This window comes from Vanellus vanellus (genome assembly GCF_965231255.1).
Source record: "Vanellus vanellus genome assembly, chromosome: 6".
Lineage (NCBI taxonomy): Eukaryota > Metazoa > Chordata > Aves > Charadriiformes > Charadriidae > Vanellus > Vanellus vanellus.
Window position 1 is genome coordinate 30,203,440 of NC_138911.1, and position 15,764 is coordinate 30,219,203.

The 15,764-nt window shown below is 39.2% G+C and overlaps 1 protein-coding gene across 1 annotated transcript in view; it reads right to left on the reverse strand.

The window, feature by feature from the left end:
- The window catches only part of SPTBN5 (spectrin beta, non-erythrocytic 5), a gene marked incomplete at its 5' end in the record, with an annotated part of 100,367 nt that extends 87,111 nt beyond the window's left edge, over positions 1 to 13,256 (reverse strand). The window contains 9 exons of the mRNA XM_082484976.1: positions 108 to 261; positions 706 to 938; positions 2,394 to 2,532; positions 3,527 to 4,158; positions 6,959 to 7,187; positions 8,072 to 8,229; positions 9,050 to 9,169; positions 10,424 to 10,591; positions 13,146 to 13,256. Coding sequence (XP_082341102.1) covers positions 108 to 261; positions 706 to 938; positions 2,394 to 2,532; positions 3,527 to 4,158; positions 6,959 to 7,187; positions 8,072 to 8,229; positions 9,050 to 9,169; positions 10,424 to 10,591; positions 13,146 to 13,256 — 1,944 coding nt within the window. The remainder of the gene's footprint in view (positions 1 to 107; positions 262 to 705; positions 939 to 2,393; positions 2,533 to 3,526; positions 4,159 to 6,958; positions 7,188 to 8,071; positions 8,230 to 9,049; positions 9,170 to 10,423; positions 10,592 to 13,145) is intronic.
- Between the last annotated feature and the right edge of the window lie 2,508 nt (positions 13,257 to 15,764).

Here is a 15,764-nt window from a genome sequence, read left to right on the forward strand (position 1 = left end):
GTTTGACAGCTTTCTTATAAGTGCTGCACTGACTGAACTGAAGGACATAAACGTTCTAAAATCTAGCTATAACACAAAAACAAGGCACCACCACCAAAGCAAGATACCTTGTGCTTCTGAATAGAGGCTGTAATCTGGCTGACATCCTTCCCTAGTGTTGTCGTTCTTGCTAGCTTCCATTTCTCAGAGATCCACGATTCTTCCTCTTTGCAGTCACGGAAGAATTCAAAAAGCTTCAAAGCCTCTTCTAGCTGAGATTTTCTGAAACAAAGGAACAAATAGTATATCTCGGTCAAAAATAGGATCCCATGGAGACAATGGTAGCATAATCAAAGATGAATTTAGAAAATCCAAAATTTGAACACCTTTAACTCCTCTTTGTCATAGGTTAATTTATTCATGGAAGACAACAAAGGAAACAAAATTACATTTCCCTCTTCCTCTAGGAGAGGAGGAGATAACCACATGCTATTCAGACTTCATATAAATCAAGTCATAATAAATGCTGAGAATTAAGCCATTCTTCATCTATGAAAGCAAGTGATCTCTTTCAGTCAACTGCAATCAAGACACTCAAGTTGCTTGTGTTACATATTTATAAATGGAAAAATGAAAAATTTCAAATGCTGGGAAGCTGTGTCTTCTGATTAAGGGAGTGATTCGCCATCCCAATCAGGAAGAACAAAGCCATAAGCACAGCCCTACCGTGACTTGCTCAGAGCTGTAAGGTTCTGATACAGCTGACGAAGCATCTGAACTTTCGCATAAAGCACTTCTGGTTTAACTGTGCTGTCCTTGCTGATTTCTGCTGTCTTCTGGGTGATGTGTGTCAGTCTATCGTCATAGGCAGAGATCTGCGAGTCTACCAAGTTGTGCTTCTGCAGCAAATCTACTACTTCCAGGAGCTGCTTCCCACAGTCCTGGGAACTCACTAGTACCTGCAAACAAAGTGACAAATAAAAGGCATTGGCAGAGAGAGCATCCAGGGGCTCAGTACAAAGAAATCAGTTGAAAGGTTCCTGTTGACTCACATGGCTTCTAAATGTAAAAAAATGATGTCAGCTAGGTAAAGCTGAAAAGCTACCTAATCACAGGAAACATACTTTTCTTTCAATTTCAGTAAGCTACTGGCAATAATCCAGGGTTTCTATCTATTGCAGCACAAGTAATAATCTCTTCAAATAAGCATCTGTTTTCCTACTTAAGTTATTCTTACCGATTAAGCACTCAAGGTCTCAGAATGTGTGAGTGCAAGGAATAGCCCTTTGCTATACACCCATCTGTAGGCAGACTGATTCACAGTCTGTATTTTGAGAATTCTACAATATCTCATTTTATAGTATGTTTTGGCTGCAATGTTTTTGGTTTGTTTTTTTTTTTTTTTTTTTTTTTGAGGAACTTATTTGCCTCTGCTATCTAAATAATGAAAATAAGCACTTCATAGTATTTAATTGGTGGCTGATGAAGGTACCAAGTGCTTAAAAGTCTGTTGTCTTTCTAATTGTATCAATGGATACAATTATCAATCCTATTGTAAGATGTTATCTTTCCTTACCAGTCTTTTCCCAAACCCTCAGGTTGTCATGGTTCCAACAACATTATTACAATTAAGTGTTCTTTGCTCACTAACACTAGGATAGAAAGATTCATAACTTACAGATAGCTCTTATCTTTATTTTGAAATTCACAACTTCATATAGCATGTTGACTCTTCCAACTTAGGTACAAGGTAACCTGTATTTGTAAGCATTTTTCTGTCTTTAGATAAGACAAGGCAAGACCAAAGGATGTATACATACTTCCTGCCATTACAAAATCAATATTAAACCAGTTATATCCTATGCTAAAGAGAAGACTTTGGGCTTTGACACTCTAGCAACACTTGGAAATTCTTGCTAAAGGCAATCACTGTGCATTTACAGTGGAACTTTTCTCTATCACAAGTTTAGATACCTGAAAGCCAGACATATGTTTAAACTACTCCCCACCTGAATGGAGGTACTTCCAGAAGGTAATTCAGAAGAATTACTTGGAATGGGAACAGGAGGCTGTTTTATTCCGCTTTTGCTTTTACACTTCTCAATTTAGGTGAGATTATTTCCCATCTTTATTTTATTACATAACTTGAACCTGTAGTGCACTCCCTGTAATACCATATGTGGCTTTCTGATTACGGAGACCCCCTATAGCAAAGCCTGTTTTTTCTCACGTAGTTACCTGCGTTGATGAACTCAAATGCACAGTTAGGCATTTAAGTAAAAAGGGTGTATTTTTTCTATAGCTGATAGACTTATCTTCCATTGGCACCAAGCTGTCCCTGGAATGTGGGGGCTTTTTTAGGGATGCACACTGGTAGCAGTGCAAGCTGTGTGCTAGTGGAGAGGGTTCAGTACCTGCAGCTCTTTCAGCTCTTCCATAATGGCATCAGTGTCCCTCAGGAGGCCCAGAATTTCCTGCATTGTACCCAGGGAGTGTTGTCGTCTCTGCAGCTGATCCAGAAGATCCTGCCATTGCTTTGAAATGCTGTTTTGCCTACAAAAGAAGGGAGAGAAATGACCAATTTGGACCAAAGACTTTGGGCAACACTGGGAGATTCTCAGAGCTTGCAGCTTTAGAGGAGCTAAAGGAACACATACAACTCTTGCCACTAGTTCAAGAGGACATGCCATGATCACAAAACAGGTCAAAGCAATGTTGTTATCTAGTTAGTGTGATCACGGGGAGGAATTTTGGCTAGCACATCAACTGTCATTGACTTTTCTAATTTAGAGATTGTTTTTTATAGATCCTTATACTTGACATCCCACATTGCTTTCATTTGATACAATGGAAAGGCTTGGAAAAAAAAGAAGTAGTCTTTAAATGGCTGCTTAAGGTAAAAAATTAATCTAAACCATATAATGAGTCACAAGCTGATCTCATAAAAAGTTTGGTTTACTCTTTTATAACTGTTTTTCTTAATTTTCCCACAGGTTTCTGATTTTTTTCTGAACTTAGAAAAGCATTGAAATACCACAAGAGAAGTTATTTGTACAGCATTATTAGCCATTGCCAAATCAGGCTACATTGATGATCAGAGAAGTCATAATTTGTGGAGATTTGCTCCAAACTGGAGTCAATCTGAGAAGACTTCGTGCCTTAACTAATCTGTATCTCCCCAGACTACACATTGAAAAAGAAATGTGTTGATTTGGAAAAAAATGTATCCCTCTAAGCTTTTTTGATGGAAGATAGGACTTTTGGCAGAACAAGTATTTTCATATGTAATGAAAATGTCTTAAAACTATTTTTCACCAGAAAACAGTTTGAGGGTTTGATCATTCAAGAAAAAAATTAAAATTTTAAAGACAAGGAAGCATTTGTCTTAGCTGCTGAAACTATTCACAGGCAGAATAAATCCGTGCCAGTTCTACTTATGAGAGGCAGAGCTGTGATTCATAGCTACAATTCATTTTCTTCCACCATACCACAGAATTTCAACTAATTTTAACCTCCACCACTACACAGTCTCACGATCATCACTCACTTCTTTGCAATCTGATCTTTGCCATGATAGTTCTCCTTGGTGATGACTGTGGCCATTTCGTCCAAAGCTGTGAAGCGTTCCCTCCTGGGGAGTACGTCTGCCACAATGGCTTCCAGCTTCTTACTGGCAGCCTCCATCCTGTCTACGCTCTCTGGCCAGAAGTCCTGCTTCCCAATCACTTTCCTCATGTCTTCCAAGTAGGACTCACGCAGGGCTGCCTTCTTTAGGAACCTCTGGGCAAGCTGTTCCAGCCTTTCTAGCCTCAGCATCTCCTTCTGCAGTGCTTTTCCCCGGTTGTGCTCTGCTTTTTCTAGGATAATCCAGTGCTTTTCCACATCCTGCAGTGTCCTCCCCTCTGGGGGCAAGTATGGCCGTTGGTTGTTGGCTCTCTGCTTGGTCCTAATGTTGAACAGATGAGCTTCAATCATGCCCTTCTCTTGATATTTGGGGGGTTTCTCCACAGTGCGGAAGGTCTTGAAGTTGGCCATCAGCAGCCACATTTCCTGAAGAGAGTTGGGGAAATGACGATCATCCAGTTCCGTCACCTTCTGTTTAATCCATTTCAGGAGGTCGGAGACCATCTGCTCATATAGAAGCTTCAAGTCATCTATCTCCTTCAGGAGGAACACAATCTGTGATGGGAATATGAAGTTATACGCCATATAAGAAGCAGGCTGAAGCAAGGTGGATGAACAAAAAGCAACATCTTCATAAACAAAGCTTAGGATTCAAATAGCTGAATATGTTAGCTGAATGCGTGACAGGAAAATAGTATTTAACAACCATGTTGCCACAGTCATCACATTTTCATACCAACAAAAACGGTGATAGCTGTGACATCTGAGGCCAGGTGAAACCCTAGAATAACCTTCCAAAAAACACACATAAACAAATATTATTTAATGTCTTATTTCAGTTTCTGTTTAAGAAAAGTTTAATTTTGGAATAAATAGCATGCGTGTAGAGACTGTCTGTAGTTCCTATGTGGGCTGACTAGAAAGCAAGAAACCCAAACTGAGAATTCAGATTTTTTTGTTTCACAATGGAAAAAAAAATGGATTTTTTTTTCAATTCTCATTCCTAAACCCAAAACAATTCTATCCCACCTAATATGCAATTATACCCTCTTAGCTTCACCACTTTAGGCTGTTGGAGACATCTGACAAGATCCTGGTTCCCTCACATGCCCACAGCAGACTGTGGTCAAACAGCCCCTTCTCAACCTCTTCTCCTGGAGTTGTTTCTCTTTCTATAAATTATTAGAGAATGTTTCATAGTCAAACAGGGGGTTGGCAAGAATGTTAACTCTGATTTAATACTAGTTTTCCAAGTCCAGAGCATTTATCTATTTCATTTGTGGTCTGACCTGCCTTTATTTCAAGTTCAGGTAAGCACTGGAGCAAACATTTAAAAAGAAATCCATAATGAAATAAATAGTGTTAGAATGAAATCACCCTTTCTTTCCATCTTTGTCTTTTTACTTTATATTTTATTTTTTCCTCGCTTTAACTTCGTAGCCCTCCTGCAGACGTCAGGTTTAATGCTGAACAATACTGTCTGTCTCTATCACTCCCCTGAGCCCACCTGCTCCAACCAGGCAGATTAGTAACGGAGATGGCACTGAGCAAAGACCCAGTCCCCGTAAGTGGTAATCTGATTTTACCTACCAGAAAGCACACTTGGCAATGAATAAGTGTCACAGTGTGGGAAGAGGAGTAAAACAGCACCAACCTTTAGTGCAGGAAAAGCAGCCCGTGACATCAGGGCTCCCTTCTGTATTTTCTGCCATCGTACCCAGTTCTCGCTGAAAGATCCTAGCAAATGCATGGTCACTTCACATGGGAGGGGAAAGGAGATTTACCTCCCCAGGCTGATTCTCTCTGCCATCCTGGTCACACACTTAGTCTGAACTCAAAGGCTTCCTTGACACATTCAGGCTTCCCTCCCCAATCCTATTAGTAAATTCAGAGCTGCCTATTTGAGGGGACTAAGGACATGAAGAGATTAACATCTGTTTCATTCTCCTTCTGAATGTTTGTGTGTGTCAGAAACGCAGGAATGCAATATTAGAGACAGACTAAAAATAGGGAAAGAGGCAAAGAGAGAAAAAGAAACAGGTAAGCAGAAAGAGAGAGAAAAAAGAAAGAATAAATATTCCTATACAAAACAGAAAAAACAGTAGAGCACAACAAGAACTGAAAAAGGACAGAGTAAGAAATACTCTTTCTGGTTTTTACCATAATACAAAAGTTACAGCCTATTTGATCCTTGGAGTTCCTCTAATATATGCTTGGTGACTCAAGGACTATTTCAGGTTTATCAGAAGAAAAATAATGTCTTGGGGCTAAAATCCAGAGACTCACATGTAGACCAGTCAAATCCTACTGCTCGCTGTCCTCACTGATGCCCAATCTTTGTTTGACCAAATTTCAAGTCTTGCCCTCATCTAACGCTTCTCTTAAGAAAACATCACTGCTACTGAGACATGGGATCATCTTGTTCTTGTCCCAGACCACTTTGTGAGCTGAGGAAACCCTGCTTTGCAAAAGCTTGTCACCTTGTCACCACCAGGGAAGTCTTAGTTTGGATTTTTGTGCCTCCCATTAAGCAGTATGTTCCTGCTCTCAACTGCACAGGCAGTTCTCCAAGTTCATGGAGGACCCATCCTGGCTATACAGGTTTTCTACAGACTATTTGTTTTCTATTTTTGACAAAACCAGAATAGGTTATTCTGAAGGCAGAAAAGAAATTCTTTCTAAGGAAAGTGGTCTTCAGTGGAACAACCACAAAATTCCTTCAGTTTTCCATCGACGGGACACAAGTAGTCTTTAATATAACTCATGACCATACGTGAGACAAAATGTATGTCAAAACTGAAAAAAAATCACACTAACTTTTCTCTAAGAGTGTTTCCCCTTCTTTTGCACTCCCTCATTTTTCATGTCTTTTTTTTTTTTATATAAGTTTTTGCGCATTTTGCATTTCGTACCTGCCTAAGGAGCTAGGAACAAAGAATGAGGACTTTCACAGGAAATGAAAATCCAAAGTAGTCTCATAGAATAAGGGATTATCTTTCCTAGTAAATCAGAAAATTGTTGACTAGGCCTGCTTTTGCCTAGCAGTAATCCTCCCAAGATTAATGGGATCTGTATGCCTCAAGCTGCCTTGGAATGACATCAGTTCTCAAACAGGAACTGTGAGTCAAAAAGAGATTGATTTTCAGTGAGATAAATACAATGTCCTTTAAAGATCACTTGAATCTTGAGAAGTGTCTGTAGATTCCCTGACGATAAAAGGTCTTTCAAATGGCTGTGCCATTTGAATCAGTTTGAGTGATTTGAAGTCAAGCTTGAACAAAAAACCCCACATTTCCAACATAAATTTAGCTTTACTTATGCAACTCTTAGCTTCTGAGAAAAGCAACGCACTTACTTTGGTAAGTCGCTTTTGTATTGTCTGTCCTTGTTTCATTCTGGAGAAGTAGTGGTAATACAGTGAGACATAAGTCATGATGGATCTCTCATCCGGGTAGGGTACTGCCACATCCTCAGCATCAAGCAGTTTGCTGATTCCTAGCTCTTTCTCAGCAACATCGAAGGCATTGTTCAGGTTTTTGATTGGCTGGTCCTGCCGCAGTGAGCTATAGTGGATAAGATCAGGCCTGGGCAAAGAGAAGAACAAGGCGTGGAGGGGAAGAAAGATTTATGTTTGTCATAAATTCTTTCAGATTATGAACCATAAACTGTTGTTTATTAGAGTAAAGAATGTTGCATTAACACTGGAATTACTCTGTCTGACCCTGAGCTTCATTCAAGAGCATCACCCTTGCCTATTTAACAGGAAGAAAATTGTCCCTTACGAAACTGAAGTACCACTCCCAGCAAATCTCTGCCCTTCACTTGTTTCTCCTTTTCACTGATGGGTGAAAACCAAAGCCTACTAGAGAGGCAATTCTGAAAAGGGAGGTGGCTCCCAGCTGGGGAAGTTACAGGATCCCTCCACGGTATCCTGCCACGAGATGTAGCATAACTGTTACTGGGAAAGAAATGTTGAAGGTTCTCCCAAGTGGTCTCTCCCTCCTGCCTTTGGCTGTTTTCTTCACACTTTTTCAAAGGGCCAGAGAAGGGAGAAAGAAAGAGATTGAGAAATTGCTTACTCTGTTACAATTGAACCAGAAGATATACACGCTCACAAAGTTCATACAATAAAACCAGTCTTAAATAATAACTTTTGAAAAAGAGCAGTGGGAACATGACTGAGGGACTAAGACCAAATAATGGGCAGCATTGTTCAGATGTGTGATATACCCTTGGAAATTTGATTTTATGCCCAACAAAAGGAACTACCAAACAGGAGTTTTTGGTCTTTCCTTCCTCAGAGAGAGAGAATATCCATTTAAGAAAGAAGAGTCTTCAATGAGAAAGGGCAAAGAGAGAATTTGACAGTTTCTTGACAAATACTTGTAATTCAGACCCTGGAACAACTTGTGCTAGAGCTAGAAACAGCAATGAGCAACTCCTCCTGAATTAATCCATCAGATCTTACCTGTGAGCATGTATGAGTGCATTGAAGGCCAGCCCATCACTCCAGCTCTTGGAGAAGTCCTTCACATTCACATTGGAATAGCTGGCAGTTTTATGCTGACACCAGAGTAGTAAGGCTTCATTGGCAAACAGAACATCAGCCCTGCCTCCAAATTCTTCCTGTGAAGAGAACAGGGAAAAGAAAAATCAGTGTGAACACTATATGGAAGTAGCATCAGTAGGTTTACGCTTACATTCCCAAAGATCACTTTGTATTACTTCTGTCCTATTCACAAATCCCCACAAACCCATAACTTGCAGACTGTATCTGCCATGAAGGGAAAATGATTTAACATGAAAGTAGAAGTTTTCTGCTAAAGTAAAAGTGAATTGAATGAACTCAGAAATTATAACATGAAATGCAGGTGTTAAAAAGTTTTGAAATGTTTCTCTTCTGCGAGGTTTGTAGAAATCAAGTGGAAATCGAAGCTCAGTTTATTTGTTTCCTTAGGCTGTGAATTCAGAAACAAAATATAATGTATCCAGGTCTAATGTTAGAAATTATTAACATTGATTTCATAATACCTTCATAGGATCTTATCTTTCAGGTACTTAGCGTAACCGTTAAATAATTTAAATAAGAATACTTTTCTTCAGAGAAAGAGCAAAGGAGCAGCATGCAGTTCAAATCTAGAGAACTGTTGTCAGAGAAATTCTTTCTAGAGTCAAAAAACAGTAAAAAGTTTGTAGAAGAGAGTGAGGAACATGAATATTCTATCTATCTTCAAATTACTGTTTTCTGTCTCTTTGAGAAACTATAAAATGAATTCAATTGCTGGGTTTAGAAATGTAGAAATTGGCGGCTGAGTAACGGTAATATTTAAGATCTGCATGATCAAAAAGGGCAGGAAATATCATCAAAATGGTCCTTGCCTGCCTGAAACTCTACAAAGTCTCTGAAATACTCTGATTAGGCAAAAAGACAAATAGACTGTTTTACCTTGTCAAGTTTGATAGATGAAATCTGAAATCGAAGTATAATGATCCAGATAAGTCCCAGGATTAAGGTTCTGTCACCATCTACGATATTCTCAGGACCAATCACTTTTATTTGTACCTGCTAAAAAACCAATATCTATTCAGCATGAAAGTACTCATGTCCATCTCTCCGAAGGATTTATCTGTGTAACAAGTTGTTATTGAAGAGGGTGTTCAGGTTGTTTTCTTAAGGAAACAGGTTTTATGTGATCTCTTCATTTGTCTATACACCTGGGAGCTCCCATGTTCACACCCTAGCTCTCACGGGCACCAAGGACGAGTTTCAGCAAAAGCTTGACAAAGGGACGGTGGTCTCAAAGATTTAAAGTTCCTATAAGGCTATAAGCGCTCCTGTCCTCCAAAGGACTGTTGGCAGGTCAAACTCCAGCCAGCTAGTCAGCATATAACTCTTGGACTCACCAAACTGTACAAACATTCCACTCAACAAGCCACTTCTCCACTATTACTTAAGCAGCAAGCAGGATTGTAGTTTATGCCAACGAGGTGATATCTTCTCAAGAAGTCTGAGCATGCTATACTGGTTCCTGCTATCTGCATGATCCCCTTTCTGGAGAGTGGACTCGCGTGACAAGCCATGTTTGGCTGGTCCAGCTGGCAGAGCCTGGAGGTACACATACCACTGGGCCTTATGCGGTGTGTACCCTTAGCAGGCACGTGTCAGCTGGAGCCCCATGTTGTATTGCATTTGTTTTGTAATTAGCAAAAAATCTAGACATTATATACTTTCCCAGTAGAAAAATCTAGACATTATATACTTTTCCCATCTACTGCTATGAAACCCCTCCGCTCCTTTTGAATTCATAGCACGGAGTTTTGTTTGATGGTTTTCCCCGAGAGGTCTACAATAAATTGTTTGCTCAGAAAAGAAACTAAACGACATACTAACTTGTAGCTGAAATGAGGATGCATGACTGGGATAAATAAAATAACTGCAAGGACTTGCTGAAACTGTTAGAATCAGAGCTCTAAAATCTCCATTTTTATACCATGTAGCTTCACCTTTGCCTAGTGATGTTTGCTCTCCCCCAATATCTGGGAAAACATAACATCTATAAAGATATAGAAATAACATACATTTTCATTGAGGTGTGACTTGTTTTGGGGGAATGTTAGCTGTTTATAACTCACGTTACTCAAAGAACAAAGAAATTCTAATCTGATGACTCTTTTTTTTTTTCCTTTCATAAAACCCCTGGCCTGTCTTCAAAGAATATCTTGTTGTGTATTAGAGGGGGAAATCATAATGAACATACTACCATAATTAATTAGTAAGATACATAAGCTATTGTGATTTCTAATATCAGTATTGATTTACCTTGGATTTCAGAAATGAGATGGCTTTGCTGTTGTTCTCTAGAAAATGCACTCTCATCTTTCCCCGGTTTGGTTTGGGCAAAGTTTCTCCAGAGAGCAGCTCCAGGAGTTGCATGAGAGAGATGCCATCTTTCAAGTCTGTGTAAATATCTTCTATCTCAACCTTTACCTGCAAAGACCAGTCAGACAATAGAGACTCTGGCTGAACATTTGGCCCACAGAACCCTCTACTTTTAATATTAAACAAACAACACAGTCTTGCTGTTCCACTCAGTCTTCTGTACGGCAGCGCACATATGTGAAAAGTGATGAATATTAATTCACAAAAAATGCATTTGCAGGAGGACTGACATTATTTATGAGGGTAGGCTGAAGAAAAAAAACCAAAACAAACAAAAAACCCCATAACTAGCAAATAAAGAAAAAAGCAGGAGATATTGAAAAATATAAAATCAACCAGTTTGGAAGCGCTGACATTTTTTAGTTCAATTCAAGTGAATGCTTTCAACTTTTTATTCTAAGCAATGCATTTAATTTAAAAATTGAGCTGATAGTCCCATCCAATGACTCAGTTTTTACTCCATACTCTCAACAGTCTGTTACATCCTGCTTAGACCTGCGCTACCACCCAAAGTCTCCATGTTTTTAGCCAGGGTCTCACACTGAGCTAAAGATTAAGATCTTTTACAAAGTGTATATTTCTGCCAGTAGTGAGGTCACCCAGTGCTTAGGTGGTACAACATGACACAGTGTGTACTCTGACCTAACAAGAACTTGCCTTGGGCGTTTCCGTTTGGCCTTATGCCACTAGCCATCAAGAAGTGACATTAAAACCATACCACACACCCAACAATAATTTACTGTGATTTTGAAATCACATTAAATAATCTTTTTGCCTTCAGAAAAAAAAAAATACTGAAATTAAGTAGTAGCTGTTTTAATTTCAGAGAATAGCTACATGTAGGGGGGGGAAAGGATGAGTAACAGACATGCACTTTTTCATTCCTGACCAATTATTAATCAGTTTAACAGATCTTTCCTCTAGAGAAAGAAAACACTGAACGTGTAAAAGCAATTCAGAGAGACTTTAGGTCTGTACTGTGTTCGGAACAAGAATTTACAACTTTGACTGATTAGAGACTGTTCTCGCCATGAAAAACTCCCTGTTTAGTTGCCAACTATTTCTTTTTGCGTATTAAATAAACTTAAAATTCTGCCTACGTTATATTCTATTCTATAAGCTACTATATTCTGTGACACTTCTATAAATGAAGAACAGTTCTCTTTAAATTTGTAAAGAGACAGTCTTCATATATCTGCTTTATGCCTCACCCAGCAATAGTTTTAATAGCTTTGTTGCATCATTCTTCTCATAAAGATACCAATCCCAGATTGCTTAACAAATTCAATCCAATAGCATCCTTAGTGCTAGACTTAAAGCAGTCAACAGTGCAACTGAGAATACTTCAGTGTCCTGGAGTATGATCCAAGCACGTTAAAGTGTGTGTTGAAAAGCTGAGACTACATTGCTGAGAAGACCTAGATAAGCTGTCAGTCTCTGCACCATTTCTTACCGTATATGGTTTGGAAAGCTCTTGCAGGCTTTTTTCCCCCATGCTTTTATGATACACAAACAAGTACTGTGCAGGCAGTTAAGACTGACATTTCAATTTTTTAACTTGAAGGTTTTTTCAGTATGAGAAAGTATATATATATATATATTTATCTGTAGCTAAACAGAAATAATTTCCTACACCATAAAACCCTAAGTATCTGCAGGTGGCAAAATGAGAATGCATTTTGCAGTTCTTCTCTCATGGTAAGAAAAACAAATGTAAAAGTTTGTTGTGCTCTGAGGCTGCCTTCGCACCAATCACTAACTTAAAACATTACCTTGAAAAAACATTACACTGAAAAAAATGCATCTAGTACTGAAACATCATACAATAATGGTGAGCTCGAATGGAACCAAGAGGCCTGGTCCTGCTTGCTGTCACCAAGGTCCATTTTCATTAATATCAACTACAGACTCTAGAAAAGGGAATTGGCTTTGGATGATGTCGTTCCCTACTGTAACACAACTCATTTATGCCAGAAATGAGTTTAACTACAGTAAGTCTGGAGACTTTTGGAATATGTTGGAGTTATCTTACACACACAAATCAACTGTACGCTAGTTCTGAAGCTTTTTGGAAGTCTGAGACTTACGGAAAACAAACTGGTCTGTACTTGCATAGTAGCATGTCTAAAATTGCTAGACTTGAGGCAGCTTTTTCAGAGTCATTGAGCAGCAACTCGAGCTGGACAGATCAGGCAAAGCACAAAGTCTTAAACTTTGGCCAGGCAATTAAAAATTGAGCATTGTTTGGGGAAATACAGACACTGAAGATACTTTACTTATAGGAAAAAGAAGATCAAATCAAGATCTTCCTCTGAGATGATCACCAAGTAGACATCACAATATGACCAGGTTATAAAATCTACAAAAGTGAACCCTGATTTCAGGGAAGACTGGTAACATGGGCAATGCAGGCAGATGTAAGGTAAGAGATACAGTCTGGAGCACTCTGGTTATAGTCAAAGACTTTCTTGCTTGCATATATGTGTAATGACAACACTCAGGAAAAATAAATAAAAAAGAAAATAAAAAAAAATAATACAGTGGGTGAAATAAATAAAACAAAAAACAGAAGAAAAATCCACAAATTGAAGGAACTACCTACATTATTCCTGAAGAAAACATTGTTCATCCAGTTGGTGAAGGTTTTCTTTTGCATGGACATACGCTGCTCCTGCAGCTTTTTGATATGATCTTTTTCGTATTCAGTACCCATGGTCACCTAGAAAGTCAGAAACTGCAGTGAGGTGCTCGGTGCTGAAGAGTTCTGCTTGGCCAGCTACAAAAAACAGTAACATGCCTAGTGTATGTAGAAAACCCAACCCCAATGGGTACAAAATTCAATACCACACCCAGTATAATACCTTAATTTCCTTTTGTACTTTGCACTTTAATTTCACTCAACCTTGTTTTTAATTTATTTGAATTTTCCCTTTTAAAACGCTTCTCTAGTTTCAGGATGAAAAAGCGATGTTTATCTACGCAATTTTACTTTCTTTCTTTCAGTCTCTCCCCAGTCACTTGATCCCATGAGGAGCACCATGATCTGAAAGCTGTCAGTAACTTCCCCGAGTGTGCTGGAAGCGCATGACAGGGAATTGATCTTAGACCCTGTCAGAATGAGGGATCTGCGAATCACTTCCAATGCAGTGCTTGAAAGCATGTCATGTTCTCTGAGGACTGGTTGAGATGCTGCTGTTGGCTTTCAGACCACAGTATTTCCAACAGAAATTAAATAGCTGCTTAGAAAGGAAATGGAACCAACTCGGTTCTTTCCTCTCATGAGTTCAGTTTTTGCATGTCTGTCACTGTAAGGATTGTGATCCAGGTCCATAATGACATGGACAAGACCCTAGGATGGGAGTCGGGAAGCATTATGTCTCTTCCCTAGGCTGTCAGACTTCTTTGCCTCATCCATACCAGTGAAAAATCAGGCTTTTAATTCATTACAGCACCCAAGCCGAACATTCAGGAAGATCAGAAAGGAATTTTTCTCTTTAGAGTTTAACGCAATAAACTGGATTTCAGCTCAACTGAACAACTCTTTTGGAGTCATTTGGCTTATGGTATAAATCTGTAACAGCAGTGACCTTGCTGTTATGAAGGTAAGAGAAACACTTAAAAAAAAATTAAAAAAAAAATCAGCGTAAGAGCTATAGCTACAGATACCTTTATTGACCAAACACAATCTCCTTGGACTACTGCCATAATTATAAGTATTACCTGGATATCAGCCTAGCTGCAAAACCAAGAAACCTGTTGTACTGGTGGATGAGGAGAGAGGTGTCTGCTGCTGTCAACCCACTGCAAAGAGAGAGAAAGGAATGAAAAATTAAAACCTCTGACAAACTGCAGAGGTGTGGAGCAGGGTGACCTGCTTCCCAAATACTCTGTGTCCGTTTTGTGAAAGCCCAGTTCTGAGCTACTCTTGGCTCTGTGCCTTTTAATTCATAAAACATAAAATACTGAAAAAACCCACATTTGTCTTAGTGTGAGATGACAGCAATAGGGAACTGGCAACAGCAACCACTGCAGATGGGAAGTTGCTTGCCTGATAGTTTTCCATGCTCTAAGAAATTTGAAGAATTTTGCCATTTTACAGGATGAAAAGGTGTGGGAAGTACAGCAGCAATGATTTGTTGTTCCATTTTCTACTTTTTTTTTTTTTTGGCAGATGTTTTTCCCACCCCCAGTGCTTGACTTCTGCAAAACAGGGAGAGCATTAAAGCCTGGCAGTTCAGCAACAACACAGGGAAGGCTCACAACCAGAGATGGACACCTCAAGAAGGAAGAATTTAGCAAAGTTTGAAATGGAACCATAAAGAAGACCCTCACAATATTTTCTGATCTTTTGGGCTAGTTCAGCAGGGCCTACTTTCCCCATCTGGAGAGCAGATATTCAAAGAATTGCCTTTCCCTGACAGAGGGGTGATCCTAACTCACTCCCATGTAATAAAGCCGTATAGTTAACCCATATCGTAATGCCATTTCTGAATTTGCCAAATGGTTCTCAGAATGTCTTTGGGCTCCTTTTTTTAAAAGGATTCTTTTCCAAGCATTGCAGCCACCCTGAACAATGACCAAACTGATTCTATTTAGGTGCAAGGGAAGCTTATTTGTTGAGCTACTGCCTCACAAAACAGCCCACCTGTTTCATTAAATTAAGTTAGAAATGCTCCCTGCATCAGTAGATGATTACCTGAAGACAGATCTATAATAGATTATCTGCATTTGCAGGATGCAAAGGCAGTGCTAAGATCCAAATCTGGCTATAATGACACATTACAGATAAAAGCTCAAAACACATTAAAAAAAAAAAAATGGACTCACTCAGGTTTGGAGGAACTCCTTTCTGACATTCAGCAGTTGGTCATTCTGGAGAATGACTTTCAGTTGTTGGTCCACTCCTATTCCTGTGTTCAGCTCGCTGTTTTCACGCAAAGCAACCTTTGAATTCAGGAACAGAGACCAAGTATTTATGATCTACCCATGAACCTTTTGTCTTTTCATCTGACCTGGAGGAAATAACCCATCAGAACACAATGAGTAAAGGTCATCACAGGCCTTGTCCAATTCTTACGCTCAAAAATAATGTATGAACATCACCAAAGTTGCTATAAAGCAGTGAAAATACTCATCCACCATGCTGATGCTTTGGTAAAGAGCATGTTCCACTTTTTTCACTGAAGGCTCTGACTGATCACAGGCTGCTTTTCCTAAGGAA